Source organism: Stenella coeruleoalba, assembly GCF_951394435.1.
Source record: "Stenella coeruleoalba genome assembly, chromosome: 8".
NCBI classification, from domain to species: Eukaryota; Metazoa; Chordata; class Mammalia; order Artiodactyla; family Delphinidae; genus Stenella; species Stenella coeruleoalba.
The window spans coordinates 5445960-5464785 of NC_137154.1; the positions used below are offsets into that span (position 1 = coordinate 5445960).

At 60.8% G+C, this 18826-nt stretch overlaps 3 protein-coding genes across 3 annotated transcripts; 1 reads left to right on the forward strand and 2 right to left on the reverse strand.

Annotated features, from left to right (window-relative positions):
- Nucleotides 1–1849: 1849 nt before the first annotated feature.
- Nucleotides 1850–7610, reverse strand: TBC1D10C (TBC1 domain family member 10C). Its single transcript, XM_079930259.1, has 9 exons — nt 7303–7610; nt 6456–6555; nt 6123–6230; nt 5930–6036; nt 5612–5726; nt 4854–4919; nt 4540–4729; nt 2876–3030; nt 1850–2576 (listed from the first exon to the last, which is right to left on the reverse strand). Exons 1-9 carry the CDS (start codon nt 7488–7490, stop codon nt 2229–2231), a joined length of 1377 nt encoding a protein of 458 aa, XP_079786385.1. The 5' UTR covers nt 7491–7610; the 3' UTR covers nt 1850–2228.
- A 1084-nt stretch (nt 7611–8694) lies between these two features.
- PPP1CA (protein phosphatase 1 catalytic subunit alpha) lies at nt 8695–12016 on the forward strand. Its single transcript, XM_079930260.1, has 7 exons — nt 8695–8854; nt 9380–9511; nt 9665–9895; nt 10508–10612; nt 11057–11280; nt 11359–11493; nt 11575–12016. The coding sequence occupies exons 1-7, from the start codon at nt 8800–8802 to the stop codon at nt 11683–11685; spliced, it is 993 nt and encodes a 330-aa protein (XP_079786386.1). The 5' UTR covers nt 8695–8799; the 3' UTR covers nt 11686–12016.
- A 137-nt stretch (nt 12017–12153) lies between these two features.
- RAD9A (RAD9 checkpoint clamp component A) lies at nt 12154–18568 on the reverse strand. Its single transcript, XM_079930261.1, has 10 exons — nt 18437–18568; nt 18279–18349; nt 17700–17828; nt 17132–17246; nt 16945–17044; nt 14160–14466; nt 14006–14070; nt 13778–13915; nt 12834–13041; nt 12154–12745 (listed from the first exon to the last, which is right to left on the reverse strand). The coding sequence occupies exons 1-10, from the start codon at nt 18468–18470 to the stop codon at nt 12650–12652; spliced, it is 1263 nt and encodes a 420-aa protein (XP_079786387.1). The 5' UTR covers nt 18471–18568; the 3' UTR covers nt 12154–12649.
- Between the last annotated feature and the right edge of the window lie 258 nt (nt 18569–18826).

An 18826-nucleotide genomic window follows, 5' to 3' on the forward strand; every position in this document is an offset into this window, starting at 1 on the left:
GTACCTGGGGGAGGGGCATCTTTTCCCAACTAGTGCACAGGAGCCATAGGGGGCTAGCGCAGCCCTGTGGGAACAGCGTGTGTAAAAAAGCGTTCCGACAAGGAGGGAGCTGGTCCTCTTTTGGTCTGACCCCTTGGCTCAGGCTTCCCAGATGGATGGTTGATAACGGGATCTGCAGAAGGACTGCCCAGAAAATGCTTCCCTCAGTAGACAAGGCAGTGACTCAGCCCCAGCTAGAGAGGCCCCTGCTGGAGACCACCTGCCCCAGGGTCTATATCCAGGGGGAACGACTACCATATGGCCTCTCCTTCAGACTCAGCAGCCCTGGTGCCAAGGCTGCTGCTTTCCTGCTCCTCTACCTTCCCAGCAGAAGAGCTGAGCGCACGGAGGGCAGGGAGTGCAGGGCAAATCCCATAGACTCCCTGCAGGTTCCCCCACCTACCGTCGTCTAGCTGGCTCTGCCCCCCACTGTGATCCTGGGCTGGGCACTCAACCTGGCCATCTCCCCCTTCTCTAAAGAGGCTCTCAGTGCCACCTGCAGAGAGAGGGTGTGGGGGTCTGAGAAAGGGTCCGTGAACTGCAGGGGACTGTGCTATTATTAAGCTCCAAGTACGCTAGTGGGGTGGGGAGTGGGGAGGGAGGGCTCAGGAAGCTCTCTTTAACTCACAGGAGCCCAGCCCCTGGCCCACACTCAGAACCCAGGCTGGGGCGAGACTGGGGCAGTGGGAGACACAGCAGCCCCAGGATGGCAGAGGGAGGTGGGTGTCAGGTTCATGGCTGTTGATGCGGGGCTAGCGGTGAACCTTGGGTCTGCCCTGGGCAGCAAAGCTTTGGCCCAGTTGCCTCCCCTCCTGAGCCTTAGTTTCCCCCCAGGTAAACTTCAGCTCTGGGTCTGGACCTCCGTGAGTCCCTCCTTCAGGGAGTGGGATGGTCTGCCCAGGACCCAGGGCCTGGCCAGTCACACAGTCAGCGCACAAGAGTATACGTGGAGGGGGCGTGTTCCTGCAGCCGTGGCCCTGTCACCAGATCTGAGGGTGCCAACACTCCAGGTCAGCCACTGAGAAGGATGGATCAAACACTCCACCATTGCGACTTCCCTGGCGGTCCAGTGGTTCAGACTCCGCACTTCCACTGCAGGAGGTTCGGGTTGGATCCCTGGTCAGGGAACTAAGAACCCACTCCACCATTTAAGTGGGACTGCAGACACTTTCTCCGGGTACTCCCCCTCCCCCTCCCCCCTTCAGGGGAGGGCACCCAAGGAAGCAGGGAGGCAGGGCACTGGGAACGGGCCCTGCAGGAACATAAGCCTACATCAGAACCAGCCCCGTTGTCCTGGCGATGGCTCCCGTCCCAGGCACCTCAGGCACCCACGGGGGCAATTAGCGAGTGTGGGAGGGGTTTCCACAGTGGCAGTCCCCAGGGGGTGCGGCTGGGGCTTAGGCAGGGGGCAAGGGCTGGCGGGCCCTTCCTCCTTTGTCCGGGCACACTAGGCCTTTGTTCTCAGCTGGCTCTCTCTGAGGACGGGACCAGGACCATGGGTGGGGGGCGAACTTGCCTTAGAGTGCCCACAGCCCTGTGGGGAATCCTGAACCAGCAGGGAGAGGGAGCAGAAGAGGGGACAGAGTCCCACTTCTGGGCCCAGCATCCACTTGGGGAGCCCTCCTCCCCCAGGTGCAGAAGCCTTCCCTGACCCCAAGAGGCTGGGCACTGCAGCTTACCATTGGCTCCTGGTGCTGGTGAAGACCTTCCAGCAGCCAATGGGCAGCCTCAGTGAGCCCTGAGGAGCCAGGGCTGGGCTCGGAGGGGCGGGGCTGTGAGGGAAGTGGGGGCCGGAGGGGAAGGAGCCGCTGGTCCGGGGTTGAGGCTGGAAGGCGTTCCATCTGACTGCATACGGGCTTCTGCTCAGACTTTATTCCAGGTCTCCCCAGGAGCCTTGGGGTCCCCTAAGCCCAGCCTCTGCCCCTAACCTCACCCTCCTTCAGCGCCAGCTTGATGCTTGCAAGGGCCCAGGCACCAGGACAGCTCCGTGGGCGGATGATGGGCCTGGGTCCTCAAAACCTCACTCTCTCACCTTCCTTCATCCTTGAGCCGGACACAGTCCACGGGAAAGAAGCTGAGGCATCCACCCCGGCTGTAAAGTGCGGTGCCTACTTGGAGGCTGGCATCCACCGTTCAGGCAATTGCGGTTGGGGGACCCTGAGTCTCTGGTACCCTCAGAAGTGGGACCTTCAGAATCGGGTGTCCAGGGAGGAGGTGGAGCCTCGATGGGACCTGGCGGGGCTCTCGATACGGGGGGCCCTGGACCGAGTCAGCAGCCCATGGAAAGTCTTGCCTCGGGTCTGGGGCTTGCGCCGCGGCGGCCTGGGCTCCTCCGGGGGCTGAACCACGATGCGGGGCACCTCAGGCCTGGTGGCTCCCCGGGTTCCTGCCAGCTGCTGGGCCTCAAAGATGGCTTGGGCCCCAGGCAGGCGGGCCTGCGGCCTCGGGGGTGGCCCAGATGCCGACGCGGGCAGCTGGGCCAGCTGGGCCTTGATCTCCCGCTGCAAGTCCTGTTCGGACAGGGCCACGCTGTGCACCTGTGGGGAGCAGTTGATACTGAATCTGCCTGGCCTGGGGGAGGGCAGGAAGCGATGAGATCCCTGTGGGGCGGGCAGGACACAGCCGCAGGAAGTGGCTGAGGGCTGAGGGGCTGACAGACAAAGAGACTACAGGAGCCACCGAAAGCCACTTGAGGCCTGGGGTTTCCACATTCTCTGCTGCTCAGAGGACAAGAACTGAGCCCCGGTTCTTACTCTGACTTCCCCCTCTGGGACTCAGTTTCCGCAACTGTGCAGGGGGACTGGGCCATTGCAGAGGGCGGGCAAGGGGCACCCACCTGGGGCATGAAGACCTCCTCCTGCAGCTGGGTGGGCGGGATGGCTCGAAGGGCGCCGAGCGTCTCCAGGAGCCCCGGGCAGGCCAGGCGCTGTTCAGTGGTGCCCAGTGCCAGGCGTACCAGTGTCAGACCCACGCGGAACAGCACCTTCACACCTGCAGGCCGGGGGCTCACTCAGTTGGGGGGCCAGCCCTGGGCTTCCTCAGTCTGCACCTGAACCTGCCCTCAGCCAGACTCCTTCCACCCTCCTGCAGCTCTGCTGCCATGACCCAATGACTGAGAGCACGGTGGCAATCTGAGAGCTCTGGCCAGCATGTCTCAGGGGCCACAGACACTTGTGGGCAGAGCAGCCTGCCAGGAGCCAGGGGCTACTGAACGCCTCACGCCAAGCCTTCTCATTCTGGGCCTCAGCTCCTCGTCCCTCCAAGGAGGGGCTGGGTGGTGACGTGAAGGCCTTTCCAGCTCAGACTTGTGACCTTCTGATTCTAGAAAGATTCTAGCCAGAACTCCTCACCTCTAAGCCAGAGCATAGGACACACATGCACACAAACACGCACACACGCACACACACACATGGGTGTGACCTTGGGCCTGTTCCTGGAGCCTCAGAATTCCTTCCTGGTAGCCTCGGGTCTGCTGAGAACAGCAGTCAGGGGACCAGCGAGGTCTGGTGACAACTGTGACTTGTAAAGGGACAGCAGCGACTACTAATGGTGTCACTGTTATGAAACGGAGCCTGAGGCAGAGGGCAAGGGTAGCTCAGCCACCCTGACGGGGGGGGGGGGGGGGGGGGGCCCTGCCCTGCCCCGCCCTCGAGGTCTGAGTCTGCAGGGGAGGCCATGTAGATGGCAACTTGGACACCCGTGGCCAGAGCTCTAAGCCAGCCTGAAGCCAACTGGGCATACAGCAGGTGCTCAATAGATGCACTGATTGATTTCTACCATTTTTTGGTCCAACCACCCTTCTCTTGGCCTGGCACTTCTCCCATGTCCGCACCCCCACGTCAGTCGTCTGTAGCCTGGCCTCTCCGCCTCCACACTGGCCCTGCAAGTTTGCCTCTTCCATAGAGCAGCTGCGAGCACCTTTAAACTCTCCTCCTGCCGCCCCCCTACACTCTGGCACATCCTTTGTTTTATTTTCTTCACAGAACTTCTGACAACCTATAAATATCTTGTTAATTTAGTACCGTCGCCTCCCATCCCCACTTCCACCAGAATGTAGGTCTCACTCACTCAAGTGGCCCTGGCTTCCGGAGCAGCGCTGGCCTCCGAGAGCGCTCACCAGGGCCCGTGGGGCTCCATCGGCCATGCCCCCACTGTGCCCGCTCCCTGAGCTGGCTCACTGCTGTGATCTCTGCAGCGCCCCCCGACTCCAGCCCTCCCCCAAGCAGATGGTGCCCTCCCTGTGGTGGTCTCACTGCTGGGGGTGGGGGCTATCATTCATTACATTGGTGATCCGTGGCCAAGGGCTGGGCCGTTTCCCCAGAGCCACAGGGCGCTGTCACCCTCAGCACACCCCAGCACCCAGACCCCAGGCCAGGACTGGCAGTGGCGGTGGGGCAGAGCAGAGCTGGCACCCTCATCCCCTCTGCACACCAGGCACCCGAGGCTTCCGGCCCCAGTTCCCACGCCTGCCCCCGCCCACCTGGCCAGCCACACACTCACCCTCACTAAGGAAAGCGTCCCAGACACGCAGCACCGTGGGGAAGGGCAAGGAGCGGGCGAAGAGGCACAGGAACCACTCGGGCAGGTAGAGCAGGGGCCCGACGCCCACCTGCTGCAGGTGCTTGTGCACACGCGGGAGCAGCCGCCGCAGCAGGGCCGTGAACACCTCGGCGTCCAACCGTACACCCTCCTGTGGCCACGTCCGTCAGCATCTCCACTCCCGGTCCCCAGGTCCCCACCCAGTCCCCAGGCCCCTCCCCACCCCCCACCCAGCCCCTCCCCCTGTGCCCTCTGGCCCCATCCCAGCCTCTCACCATATGGGGCCCGTAGTAGCCAGGGAGGTAAACCTCGCAGATCTGTACCAGGCACCAGAAGGCCTCCTGGGGGCGGGCACAGGCCTTGAGTGCCCACCGCAGAGGGGACCACGGAGGGGACCACAGGGCGGGGGAAAGGGGTGCAGGGGAGGGTCTGGACACCATCTGGGGTGACTCTGGAGCCAGGAGCCTGGACTCAGTGCTGGGGCTGGTAAGGAGGGGCAGGTCTTACCAAAAAGCTTCCTGTTGCCCAGATAGAGGCCTACCAAGGGGTGCAGGGAGTTGGAAGTCACAGGGCTCAGGGGGTTGAATTTGAGGGTCACAGGGTAGGGGCTCACTGGTCAAGGCTAGGGAGGGTCCCAAAGTTCAGGTCTTGGGTTCTTGGGGTCACTGGGGTCAGGGATCATGGTCACAGGGTTCAGAATCAGAAGTCATGAGGTCAAGGTAATAACAACCAGACTCCTAGATCATTGGGGCAAATGTCAGGGCTCAGGGTTCCATGTTCCTGCAGTCAAGGTCATTGGGTTTGAAGGTCGCTGAGGTTGGTGGTCATGAGGCCCTGAGTCACTCACTAGGACAGGTTTGGGTAGGAGTCAAGGATCCCAGGTCCCTGAGGCCAGAGTTCCTGGGGATGGAGGGGTCATGGGTCCAGGGCACAGGATTACTAGGTCCCTAGGTCACCAGCGTTGGGGGTCATGGATCACTGGGGTTAGGGGGTCAGGGTCTTGGGTCCCCGTAGCAGGGTTGAGGGTACTCACCTCTGGGGGCAGATACATGAGCAGCACGGCAGCCACAGGGCCCTGGGCCTGGCAGTAGCCCTGTTCCGGCCGATATAGGGTGTAGGCCTTGAGTACCTGGAGGAGCCCCTGCTGCCTGTGCCAGAAGACCCCGTTAGGGGCCAGTCCTCCGGGCATCCCTTCCCCACCCTCTGGCGGCCCTTTCCCAGGCCTCAGCCCCCTGAGGGCCTTGCTGGGTCCTCTGAGATGCAAAGATATAAAGCTGGAGCGGGGGGGTACTAGGCCAAAGCACCTGAGGGTTGTGGGGCTGGGGGTCCCTGGGCATCACTGGCCTCGTACCCGTGACCCTGGGGTGACACAAACATCTCATGCAGAGGGAACTGGCGGTGCAGGTCCCTGCCGATGGTCTCCATCCACTGTGGGTCCCCAGGGGCCTCAGCCAGTTCCTGTGGGTGGACAAAAAGGTGAATGTGAAGGCCCAGAGTGGTGAAGGGCCAGAGAAGGGAGGTGGGACCCCTGCCAGTTCCCTCACCTGATAAGTGTCACGGCTGTTCTGCTGACACACATGGGCCCCGCACAACAGGGGCCAGCACCGGGCCCGCAGGGCCGAGGGGATGCCTTTCCGGCACTGCATCTTTACCTGTGGGTGAGGCCAAGGGACCCCGTTAGGCCAGCCACACCAGCTTCCCCTGCTCCTGTCGGCAGTCCCCAAGCACAACCTGTCATCAGGCAAGAGCCACTTTGGGTAGCAGGGAGAAAAGGCAGGAGGTACTGGGACATGGGAGGGGTGAATTTTGCCTGGGTATGGGCCGAGGCAAAGGGGGCTGAGCCACGGAGGCCTGGGTGGGACCACTCTCCCCCTCACCTTCTTGTACCGCCGAGACATGGTTTTCTCCCAGTGTGAGGTCATCTCTACCCACTTCATCTCCCGCTGGCGGATAAGGTCTGCAGGAGGGTGACCTGGCCTGGGGACATATGGCACAGGTGTCCAGGCGCTGGGCAGCTGTTACCCAGAGCCCACATTTGCCACCCTTCATGCTACCTGGGTGAGCCTAACTCCTGGCCCTGGAGATCTCTGGGAATCTCTGGGGCGGGGTGGGGACCTGTCACCCAGGAGTTGCCAGTGGTTGTCATGGGGACAGGAAAGGATGTGGCTCCGATGTGGGTGGAAGCAGGAGAGACTGAAGGGGGTGTGTAGGTGTGTGTTGAGGGAGGGGCTTGTTGATTGTCCCCCAGGATAGGGACACAGACAAGTCATCAGGGCAGTTGGGTAGACAGAGTCCTAGACTAGAAGCCAGGAGTTGTGAGTTTGGGTCTGATTCTGTCTCTGATCTGCTGTGTGATCTTCCTAACTGTTTCTGGACTTGTCTTCCTGTCTGTACATGAGGAATGCAGAGGATTGGTGGGGGAAGAAGTGTGGGTTCTGTGATCTGGATCTGGGATTCCCGGGCCAGATTAAAAGGAGAAGAATGTTTGGCCCCAGAGGTGGGTGGAAACCCTCAGAAACTGGGAGTAAAAGAGACATACAGGAGCCACCCCCACAGCCCTGCTAACCTTAGGATTCCATCTGGAACCCGAGAAGGGATGATAGTGGCTGAGTCCCCAGACCCGCCCAGGACCCTCGAGGTTGGACCTCACTCTAGAATTCAGCCCTCAGCTCCCACCCTTATTCCCAGCACCCCACCGCCCCACTCCATCCCTTCCCTACTTACCCTGGCTCTGCTGAGCTGCCCCCAATGAAGCCATAGCGGTCAGCCTGGCGATATGGGCCGGGCCCACTCAGCTCTGAGTCAGACCCCAAAGAGCTGGAGTCATCCTGCAGCTCACCAGGCTGCACCAGGTCCTCCCCCAGGGCCTGGGCCATGGTGCTGCAGACGCCTGATGCCATAGGCTGCAACATGTGGGGAAAGCCAACATGAGAGGCGGCTCCTAGCCAGCCTGGGGCCTGGGCTCCTAGCCAGCCAGGCCCCAGCCCCAGGACCTGACTGCGTGGTCAGAGGGAGCAGATTTCAGGGTATCTCTCCAAGCCCCTTCTGTCCCCTCTTCTCTTGTGGGGTGGGGGTGGAGCATGGGCCCAGAAGTGGCAGAAAGGCCAGGCCCCTGTCCCCTGCAGCCCAGCTTACCTCCTTGCTGCACCTCACCTCCTCCTCTCACTTCCTCCTCAGCCACAGCTTCGTCAACCAGCCGGGGGGCCCCTCCTAAGTGCGTGTGGGGGGGTAGTTACCCCTTCCTGTCCCGGGCTCTTCCGGCCTGCCCCACTGGCCCTGGGCCATGGGCTCCTCCCACCATCCCGGTGGGCTGGGTGGGTGCAGGCTTGGGTTCCTGTGCTGGGTGTGATGCGGCCAGGGCCTGCCAGAGGTAGAGAGGGCAGGCTGCCTCCAGATTTGAGGTCACTGGCATGTAAAACACTCGATTCAGGGTCCAACGAGTATCATGGTGTATTTAGTGTTTGCTCTTTACAAAGTAATACTTTCAACATGCACACAATGTAGCATTACTATGCTGCTCAAAAGGCAAGGATGAGACATTACAAAAAGTAATAATTTAGCATGCACCACAGGCAGTGTGGACCAAAATGAGCTCGGAGTTCAGCAACAGGTGTCTGGATCTACCTAGCCAGTCGCCCGAGGGCCCCAGACTCAGGAGGTAGAGGTCCTCCGTGAATTCGAGGCTAACTCTTACTATCTCTGAGCCTCAGTTTCCTTTCCTGCACTTCAAGGGCTTAATCTGCACTGTTTGGGGAGACCCAATGAGTTACCAATGAGGTCACACAACCTTCCCGACCAGGACAGAAGTGGGAAGGACTGCTTAGCTCTTGAAAGAGAAAAACAACTTCCACAGTACTTCCGACCGCACCTCCTCCGAACAGCCGAGGGTAACTCAAGGGCGGAGCTAGGCTTGACCTCGCCCCATGAAGCCCCGCCCACAGGGCAGGCTCCGCCCCAGACACACGAGTCAGTCCAAGTCCGGTCCCCTGACCGAGGCCCCGCCTCCCGGGCCGCCGCGACCCCTGCGCCCTGCGTCCGGCGGAGGCGCTAGAGCGCAGGGGCAGCGGGCGGGGCGGGGCGGGGAGGGGCGGGGCAGGAGGCCTAGGAGGCGGGGCGGCGAGCCGGGGCGGGCGGAAGGAGCGCCAGGCCGGAAGGAGGCAGCGGGAGGGCGGGAGGCAGGAGCGGGCCCGGAGCTGCTGGGGCCAGAGCGGCGGCGCCGCCATGTCCGACAGCGAGAAGCTCAACCTGGACTCTATCATCGGGCGCCTGCTGGAAGGTTGGCCGGGGCAGGGGAGGTGGGCGCCGGCCGCGCCCTGGTCCCCTGCCCGGCCCGGAAGTGGCGCGCGGGTGGACTTGCCCCTCCCAGGACCAGCTTAGACTGGGCGGGGACGGGCCGCGAGGTCCCGTGGCCGCAGGTGCCCCCCTTCCCAATTGCGGCGCCCCTGGGAGGTCTGGGGTTGCTCCCCTTGCCAGAGCAGGGCGGGGGCGCACGGGTTAGCCAGGGCTCTTGGGGTTAGAAAGAAATCCGAGAAGCCTAGCCCCCCCAAGCAAGGGGTCCTGTGTTCTGAGGTTTTGGCAGGCCTCCGCGCACAGCAGTCCCCTTTCGAGTGTCTTGAGGGTAGTTGGGGGTCTCGTCCCTTGAGGCTTGAGGCGGGGGTCCCAGGAGGCTGAGCAGCAACAGCTGCCCCTGGGCGAGGCGGGGCCCGGGAGGCCCAGGCGCCCCCCAGAAGTGCCTACGGGGCCACCCATGTCACCCACCCTCTTCTCGCCTGAGGGTCCTGACGCCTCATTCCACTCCCAGTGCAGGGCTCGCGGCCTGGAAAGAATGTACAGCTGACAGAGAACGAGATCCGTGGTCTGTGCCTCAAATCCCGGGAGATTTTCCTGAGCCAGCCCATTCTTCTGGAGCTGGAGGCACCCCTCAAGATCTGTGGTGAGCCCCCTGCCCAGGCCCCTTTGCTTCCTGAAAGTGGGTACCCACCACCACCAGCCAAAGTCCCTGGATCTCTCCACCCTTGAGTCCAACCCTGGCCCTGGGTTCAAGTTCAGACTGCATCTAGTGCTGACCTGGTTCTCTGGGTCACAGGCGACATTCATGGCCAGTACTACGACCTTCTGCGGCTGTTCGAGTACGGCGGCTTCCCTCCAGAGAGCAACTACCTGTTTCTGGGGGACTACGTGGACAGGGGCAAGCAGTCTTTGGAGACCATCTGCTTGCTGCTGGCCTATAAGATCAAGTACCCTGAGAACTTCTTTCTGCTCCGTGGGAACCACGAGTGCGCCAGCATCAACCGCATCTACGGCTTCTACGATGAGTGTGAGTGGGCGGAGCCTCTGGGGCTGAAGGTCGCCATTCAGTGCGACCCTCGTGTTGACCTGGTGGCTGGGGTAGCAGTGTTTGACAAACACCTGCTAGACTGAGCTCTGTGAAGGCAGGGCCAGTTCACGTCTCTCCGCCCTGCCCTCCTGGCATGGGTCCTGGCGCTCAGGAGGGACGTGGTGAATGGTTGCCGACTGAAGGGCTGCCAGCATTCTAATGCAGGGCCTTGCCTGCCGACACCCCCGTCCACTGCATCCGTTACTTAAGCACTTAGGATGCCTGTCTGGACTGGACTCTCTTGGCCAGAAGCTGAGAGAGACCAGACCTGGTCTTGGCCTGGCTCTGCTCATGTGCAGGGGGGTGAGTGCCAACCCTGAGGTTGTTCCAGAACTGGAACTTGGGGGTTCCTGTGGACTCAGCTGCCTTAGAATTCGTCCTGGGAGGCAGTGGGGTGGGGATTGGCCCGGGGGGGGGGTTCCCTTCTTGCCTTCCATTCTCTTCTCCCAGCTGTGTCTGAACAACACACAATGTGCCCTGGAAGGCCCAGAGACCCACACTGAGGGTGGGGCAGACAGGCCTTCTCGTGAGCCCTCTCCTTCCTCTGGGCAGGCAAGAGACGCTACAACATCAAACTATGGAAAACCTTCACCGATTGCTTCAACTGCCTGCCTATTGCTGCCATTGTGGATGAAAAGATCTTCTGCTGTCACGGGGGTGAGGGCGGCTCTGGGCCGCATGGCGAGGGAATGCTTGGGCAGGACGAGCCTGGCCACATCCCTGGGGGATTTGGGACAGAAGTGTTAGCTGAAGGACACATTCTCAGCCACCTGGAACAGCTCTCCCTGGAGCCCTGGTTTGGATATCACTTTTTCCACAAAGTCCCCCCGCACCCCAGCATTAGGCTGCACTCACTGTCATGTCGTGGCCTCGGTTTCTTGCGTGGAGTTTGCTTGTCTTTTTCCAGGGAGCATTGTGCTCCTGGAAGGGACAGGGACTTGAAGAGGCAGAAGGCGATGAGCTCTGCCTGTCTAGGCTCCCAGGAATCCAGGAGAGGGCGGCGGGTTGAGGGAACAGAGGCTGATTGGCAAAGGCTTCCTGGAGAAGGGAGGGCCCTTGTTTTGAGGCTTGAGGAAGTGACCTGCCGCCGGTGCCCCCCAGGCCTGTCCCCGGACCTACAGTCCATGGAGCAGATCCGGCGTATCATGCGGCCTACAGACGTGCCAGACCAGGGCCTGCTGTGTGACCTGCTGTGGTCTGACCCTGACAAGGACGTGCAGGGCTGGGGCGAGAATGACCGTGGCGTCTCCTTTACCTTTGGAGCTGAGGTCGTGGCCAAGTTCCTGCACAAGCACGACCTGGATCTCATCTGCCGGGCACACCAGGTGGGCTGGCAGCTCTGGTCTGGGTGGCAGCGGGGGCCGGGCAGCAGCACCTGCTGAACTGTCCCCACCCTCGTCCAGGTGGTAGAAGATGGCTATGAGTTCTTTGCCAAGCGGCAGCTGGTGACACTCTTCTCAGCTCCTAACTACTGTGGCGAGTTTGACAACGCAGGCGCCATGATGAGCGTGGACGAGACGCTCATGTGCTCCTTCCAGGTGGGGGTGGAGATGGGGATGGAAGGGGCGGGAGGGGCCCATGGCTCAGCCCCATGAGCCTGACCAGCTTGCCTCTTTTAGATCCTCAAGCCCGCCGACAAGAACAAGGGGAAATATGGGCAGTTCAGCGGCCTGAACCCTGGAGGCCGGCCCATCACCCCGCCCCGCAACTCCGCCAAAGCCAAGAAATAGCCCCCGTGTGCCCGCCCTCTGCCCCAGACGGTGGATTGTACAGAAATCACGTGGCTGTGAGGGTTCGTGCTGGCCCCCTAGGGCCGCCCATCACAGGGAACACGGAGCCTTGGTGTATTTTTCTTTTTTTTATGAATCAATAGCAGCGTCCAACCCCCAGGGCTCCTTCCACCTGCACCTGCAGTGGCTGCAGGCAGGATCCTGGGGCTGAGGCTGCAGCTCAGGGCAGAGCAGGGCCAGATTGTGGGTCCCCAGCCTTGCTTGGCCTCAGGGCTGGCAGCCGGATCCTGGGGCGACCCATCTGGTCTCTCGAATAAAGGTCAAAGCTGGATTCTCGCCATGGCGTCTGTCTCCCTTGTCCGAAATGCCGCGCCTGGCGACCTCTTCTGCCTAGGGCCACTTGGGAGGCTTGCTGGGCATGGGGCCCGAGCGAGGGAAACACCAGCCACACGCTCAGGTCACAGGGGCCTTTGGAATTTCCAAGTCAGGGCCAGAGAGTTTTGGAAAAGCAAGCAAAACAGTGTGTGCCGGGCACAGGGGATCCCCGAGGTGTACCCAGGATCTGAGGGAGGGACAGGTCCTGGTTGGCAGAGAAGGTGGATCAGCAGGGGCCAGCAGCCCCACCGAGGTTTTTTTCTTAGGGAGGTGGGCTTAGAGAACGCAGGCCCCCAACCCTGCCGCATGGTTGGATAAAGAGGTGAGGGGCCTCCCAGCAGGTGGCAGCTCGGCACCAAGACTGGGAACAGACATGATCGACTGGGGGCCGAAGGGAGACGACAGGACCCAGGCCAGTCACAGATAGCCGAGCAGGGCCTGGGGGAGGCGGCAGGACCAGCCAGCTGAGCTCCAGCACAGCCCACCTCTACCACCCACCCTGGAGGAGAGCTGGCCCCGCCCCTGGTTGGCGCTGGGAGATGGGGAGGCTGGGGCTTCCTCTGGTCCAGTCCTCCAAGGACCTCTCGGCTCAGCCTTCCCCCTCACTGTCTTCAGCCAGCACGGGGCTGGGCCCCTGGGGAGAGTGTGCAGGGGCCAGGATGGAGCCAAAGAACAGCGAGCGGAACTGGCGAGAAAACAGAGGAAGCCAAGTGAGCTCTGGAGGCTGCTCCCTCCGCCTCCCATCCCTGCCTCCGTCTCCAGCCAGCCCCTACCTTCTTGGGTGGGGGAGTCCCAGGCACTGTGCTGGGCTCGGTGTCATCTTCCTCCTCTGAGTGGGAGCCAGGGCTACAGTGGGGCTGGAAGCCAGGTGAAAGGGAGGTGGAGGGCAGTGTCCGTGAGCCCTCACTGCCCACGGTGGTTTCCATGGCGATCATGTACGAGTCAATGTCATCAAGGGCAAAGTCGTCCAGGTGGGGCGTGCTGTAAGCAGAGACGGCTTAGCAAGGGCAGGGAGAGAAGAGGGGGAACAGAGGCAGGGCCCCACCTTGGAGGGCTCAGCGGGTGGCTGCAAAAGCCCTGTGACCGTTGGTGACCTCTTGGTTTTATTACTTCCTGGTTTGGTGGGAGGGGAGAGGATGCCTGGGGTTAAGTGGCTGCTTCCTGGAGGGGGTGGACCTGGAATCCTTTCATCAGAGTTGAGGTAGAGGCCTGAGGGAGACATCTTGGGGGCCGGTTTAGCTCAGCTGGGGGAGGGGAGCAGCAAGTTCTGTAAGCTGGGCCACCTGGGGCCCAAGCCCGTACCTTCCCAGGGGACAGGAACCGGAGCGCACTGGGGCCCAGGGACATGCTGGGCAGAGGGCCAGGCCAAACTTCCTCTGCTTAAACTACACTGGGCCCATCCTCCCCAACCCACCTGCCCTTTCAGCCACCGGCTTCCCCAGTCCCAGGCAGCCCCCCGCTTCCCGTTAGCCCTTTCCCTCCTTGGCCTGGGAGGAGGCTCGGAGGGGAGGCCTCAGCCAGAGAAGGAAGCCAGCCCGACCCTGGGGACACTTCCCTGGGTGGGGGGAGTCTCTGAGTACAGCTGCCCAGTAAGGTTGAGCTTGCAGGGCTGGGGCCCAACAGGAAGTGGGGGGAGGGGAGGCGCTGACGCTGGAAGCAGCAGGCTCCCCAGGGTGCACAGAGGTGGGGAGGAGGAGTGGGTGGGCAGCGCTCTCACCTGTGAGCCTGAAGCTGAGGCGCTGGCTGCTGGAGCTCCGGGGCACGCAGGTCCTGGGGGTGCGGGTCCGGCTCTGAGAGCGTGGCCAGGACAAAGTGGCCGTCTAGCAGAGAGTCCTTGATGGCAAAGATGGCTGGCCTGGCAGGTGACGGGTCCAGGCAAGGTCAAGGCCCTTTGGCTCCTGGCATCCCAGATCCCTCCCCACCCTGTCCTGAGGCTCGGAGTTACCTGCCAGGGCCATCGAAGTAAATGCTGAGAGACAAGTTCGCTGACTCGGCAAAGCTCAGGAGCCCCTGGGAAGGGAGAGGCAGAGCAGTGAGGCCCCGCACCGGGCAGGGAGGAGCGGTGGACCGGGCAGTGAGCGCGTGGCGGGCAACCTCACCCGGAATTCCTTGAGGCAGAAAGTGATGGCCACCCCTTCCTGGGCCTGCAGCTGCTGGAAATCCTCCCCCCCGATGCTCATCTCGGTCACCATGGCTTTGATGGTGCTGTCTGTGGAGACAGCAACAGGAGGAAACCTGGGCCCTGCCCCATCCCAGCCCATCTCTGCCCCCTGCCCCAGGCCATGTCTGGCTCCCTCACCTGCCTCCTCCTGGTAGCTACGCAGGATGATCCTGTGGCCACGGCCAATCCCCAGCGTCACTTCGGCCAGCGCAGGGGGGAAGGGCAGAACAGCCTCCCCCAGGACCCTGTGAGGAGGGCACAGCATCACCCCAAGACTCAGCCCCACCCAGTGGCTTCGCTCTCAGGATCTGAGGCGGGATGGTGACACACACCAATGTCCAAAGGGAACCAGGCCAGGCCTAGCATGCCCCCAGGGAGGACAGGAGCGGGACATGGTCCCTGCCCCGTCCAAGGCTCCCAGGCTGTCGTGGGAGAAGTCCACTTGCAAGAGACGGGGCGGACAAGAGCAGAGCCCACAGAAGACAGCAGGAAGCACGGGCTGTTTGCGCTGAACCAAACCGGGCAGGCGGCACCTGGCCACCCAGGGGCGGGAGACCATCCCCACACAGTCTGCATAAATGCGGCCCTCAGGGAGAGCCCTCAGATCCTTGTCTAGAAAAGACACATGCCGATAAACAGTTACAGGTGAAATAACATCTGGAATTTGCCTCAAAACACTTGGGACAGGAACTGGCGTCTACTTTTATATGAATTTAAAATTGCCCATAAGAAAAAGAGAAACAGGGGCTTCCCTAGTGGCGCAGTGGTTAAGAATCCGCCTGCCAACGCAGGGGACATGGGTTCGAGCCCTGGTCTGGGAAGATCCCACATGCCGCAGAGCAACTAAACCCGTGCACCACAACTACTGAGCCTGAGCTCTAGAGCCCGCGACCCAAAACTACTGAAGCCCGTGCACCTACAGCCCGTGCTCTGCAACAAGAGAAGCCACCACAATGAGAAGCCCGCGCACTGCAACGAAGAGCAGCCCCCGCTCACTGCAACTAGAGAAAGCCCGCGCACAGCAGCGAAGACCCAACGCAGCCAAAAATAAATTAATTAAATTTAAAAACAAGAAACAACTGCTTTTTTAAAGTTTTTTTTTGTATTATGTCTAACAGAGACAAAATTATTTAAGTCAATAAATTTTTAAGGAATTTCACATGTTCTGATTCTTTCCACTGTCTATCACCTTAGTTCCTCCAAACTCATAATCTTCAAGATAAAATAGCCTTTTCAGAAATAAGCTGTCATGTGAGTCAGCCCCCAATTCTCTTAGCTGGGCTTCTTTGATCTCCAATGGAATATGGACACACTTCAGAATTCCCCACCTGTAATCTCTGGGATCCAATTTCCTCAAGCAATTTACTTTAGGACCACGTTTAGGGTCAGGAGGTGGATCTGCCTGGTTCTGAATTTGACACCCTCTAAAAATGTATTAGGTTCAAATCACATTCACTCCTAAGCCATCACACCCTAGAACAGTACAGATTGTTGGGATAGGCCAATACCTAAGATAAAAAAAGTCTGACTGTTTTTCCAACGATGTAGGTTTACGGAAAATGCCCCATCAGGATAGATCTCAACACAACTGCTCTTTTTAAAGAAGAAAGAGGGGCTTCCCTGGTGGCACAGTGGTTGGGGGTCTGCCTGCCGATGCGGGGGACGCAGGTTCGTGCCACGGTCCAGGAGGATCCTACGTGCCGCAGAGCAGCTGGGCCCATGAGCCGTGGCCGCTCAGCCTGCACATCTGGAGCCTGTGCTCCGTGACGAGAGAGGCCGCAGCAGTGAGAGGCCCGTGTACCGAAAATAAATAAATAATAAATAAATAAAGAAGAAAGAGAAAGAAAAATCCTCAAAATACAGACCACAGATTGATTCCCTCTTTCTCTACCCAAAGGGATCCTGGGCAGTGCTGTTTCAACAGAACTCAGAAAAACAGAAAGTCAGGACCCAAATGGACCTTGAGGTTACCATGGCCTTCGGCTACCAAAAGAAAAGAAACACAAAACCTTGGGTTACTTGGATGCAAGTGGCACCCAGCGTGTGGGTGAGTGGGAGGAGAGCCAATCCCCTCTGCTCTTGTCTTCACCAGGGACCTTTGCATCTGCTGGAGTCTCCTGGGCCCTGCACAGCCCCTCTGATTCCCCAGAACAGCTCCATCTCTACAGCTGCTTATTCAGGCAGCCCTCCTGGACCAGGACTTCCCCTCCTAGCCTCCTTCCTTGGCCTCCTGCTGGGACCCCTCGAGGCTAGAGCCCAGCCAGGTAGGAAGAGAGGCTGCCCTTGAATGGGGATCATTCCAGAAGGATGACAAGGCCAGAGAAGGGTCATGAGTCCCTGAGCCACAAAAATTAAGGGACCTTCAAAGGTGTTCAGGCCAGAGAAGACTTGAGGGCAGGCCAGAGACCCGTTCTCTGACAGAGGAGTCAGGATGGGTCTGAGTGGTCAGAAAACCAAATCAGACCTTTGAGGTGGAGAATACAGACTCCAGAAGACAATGAGGAACATGGAACAAGGGAGCACCCAGCCCCTCCTCACTCCAGCCTCTGCCCTTAGAGGAGCCAGGCAAGGACCTGAAAGCAAACCGGGTTGGATAAACTCCTTGAGGTCTACAGAAACCCTGTAGGGAAAATGAAGGAAGTGCCTTCTTAAACTGACGGTTGAGGCCCAAAGAAGGAAGAGAGAAACCTAGGCCTCAGCTTGAAACCAGGGAGCGTGCTCACCTTGCTGGGGCACAGAGCACATGGGGGCACACGGCTGGGTCGAAGACAGCCTGCAGGGACTCGCAGTCCTGGAAGGACAGGTTGTGAGTCTTCCTCACCCCTGGATGGGCAGACAGGGTCTCAGTGGGCCTCGCCAACCTCCACCCCACGCCGCAAGGACGACCTGGCCAGCCAGCTGCTCACTCACCGTATTTGCAGTACAGCTGAACTACCAGGCGGCTGCTCCTGACATTCAGGGAGATGCAGCATTTCTCCACGGTCTTCTCCAGGATCGCCAGCGAGCGGAAGACTGACAGGAACGACTAGGCGATGGAAACACATCAGCCCAGTGCCGCGCCTCCACCAGCCAGCTCTCACATCCCCTTAGGCTCTGGCCCATCACGGGCTCAGCACTGTCACACCAGGAAAGGACTTCCCACACACACAGAAATTTACACCCTTCCAGGCCTTCGTTCATACTGTTCCCCTTGTCTGGAATGCCTTGAAAGACCTGCTTACCTTTCAAGGACCAGCTTGAATGTCACCACTCTCTGCAGGTCCCTGGCAGAATCAATTAGCCTCTCCGTATCTCCCATTACCGTACCCTGTGGATGTCCGTACTACGCCCCTGCGCTGCATTTTGCATTGGATTGCTCCTGCATATGTTTCTCTCTCCAGCTGGCACCTACTGTGTGCCTCAGAGCAAACGCACTGGTAGAGGTTCCTGGGGGGGTTCCTGGGGGAGTGCACTGCCACCGCTGAGGGAGGGGCCTCACCTTCATCAGGATCTTACAGCGCAGCGGGTCCTGACCAGGGGTGGCCGCCTGGTACTGCTGGAAGAAGAGCGGGGCAAAGAGGAAGCAGGCATAGGCCGAGCGGGAGGAGTTCACGGTCCGGAGGGAGAGCTGGGCCAGGAAAAGCAGGGAGAGGGATGCAGTCACCTGCAATGTCAGGCCCAGCCCTCTGGCCGGCTTTTGCTCACACACTTGCCCTAATGTCCTCCACTTCCACCATCGTCTGCTGAATCCCTCCCTCTCCTTCCAATCAGCGGGTATCTTCTCCATGAAGCCTTCCCGGAGTGCCCCTCAGCACCGCTCCCGCAGCAAGGGCCCTACACAGCTTTCAGCGCCGACCCCACCCGCCCCCGGGCACTTCAGGGAGGGCAAATGCTCTCAATTCACACACTGGTCTGGGAAGATGACAGGGCTCAAGGTGACGTCCCAGCAACAGGGGAGGAAACTGTAACTCAGCAGACAAATCTGCCCACCGGCATCCTATCTGATGGGGGCGAGACTCGAGCCCAGGTTAGGGCTCCCTGTGGGAATCTCAACCCCCCCAATACCGTGGCTCCTCACCCCGTCTTCCAGGGGCTCCAAGTAGAGTTCGTCCCCGATACGGGACAGGGAGTGGACGGCCTTGCCGAGCACTGCGGGGAGGAGAGGAGAAAAACACCGCTTTGCTGGCGCTTTGGGCCCTCCCATGTGCCCCCAGCCCCGGGCTGGCCCCAACTCACCCTTCACGTTGCTGCCCGTAACCAGACACTTCATGCTGCTCCCTGCGGCCGGGTTGTGAAAGGCGGCGGGCCCCGGACTGGACCCCAGCTCGCTGCTCCCCTCCGGGTCTCCCCTGCCGCCGCGGGTGCCCCGGGTTCTCTTCCCGCGCACCGCCCCCGGAAGCCCCGCCCCCGCCTCCTCATTGGGCCACACGCCTGCACCTCCGTCACGTGAGAAAAACGCTCGCCGGCTGCGCCGTCACGTGACAGAGTCCCGCTGGTGGCGGTCACGTGATCCGGGAGCGCCGGGCGCCTTCCTGGCTTGTCTCTTCGCGGGGTCCAGGGCCTCCCTCGGCCCTTCAGCGCCCCGGGTGAGCCGGGCCTGTCAGCGGGGCCCAGCGCGGCTGCGCA

Excerpts from the sequence above, each read along its gene's own strand:
- TBC1D10C (XM_079930259.1), bottom strand. The coding sequence starts at position 7,490 with ATGTTGCAGCCTATGGCATCAGGCGTCTGCAGCACCATGGCCCAGGCC. Across the intron at positions 4,920-5,611 it reads TCATGTATCTGCCCCCAGAG|GAGGCCTTCTGGTGCCTGGT; the intron begins GTGAGTACCCTC and ends GCCCGCCCCCAG. Across the intron at positions 4,730-4,853 it reads GCTACTACGGGCCCCATATG|GAGGGTGTACGGTTGGACGC; the intron begins GTGAGAGGCTGG and ends ACGTGGCCACAG.
- PPP1CA (XM_079930260.1), top strand. The coding sequence starts at position 8,800 with ATGTCCGACAGCGAGAAGCTCAACCTGGACTCTATCATCGGGCGCCTG. Across the intron at positions 9,512-9,664 it reads GGCACCCCTCAAGATCTGTG|GCGACATTCATGGCCAGTAC; the intron begins GTGAGCCCCCTG and ends TCTGGGTCACAG. Across the intron at positions 11,281-11,358 it reads TCATCTGCCGGGCACACCAG|GTGGTAGAAGATGGCTATGA; the intron begins GTGGGCTGGCAG and ends ACCCTCGTCCAG.
- RAD9A (XM_079930261.1), bottom strand. The coding sequence starts at position 18,470 with ATGAAGTGTCTGGTTACGGGCAGCAACGTGAAGG. Across the intron at positions 17,247-17,699 it reads GCTGTAAGATCCTGATGAAG|TCGTTCCTGTCAGTCTTCCG; the intron begins GTGAGGCCCCTC and ends TCCATCGCCTAG. Across the intron at positions 12,746-12,833 it reads GGACTCCCCCACCCAAGAAG|TTCCGCTCGCTGTTCTTTGG; the intron begins GTAGGGGCTGGC and ends TTTTCTCGCCAG.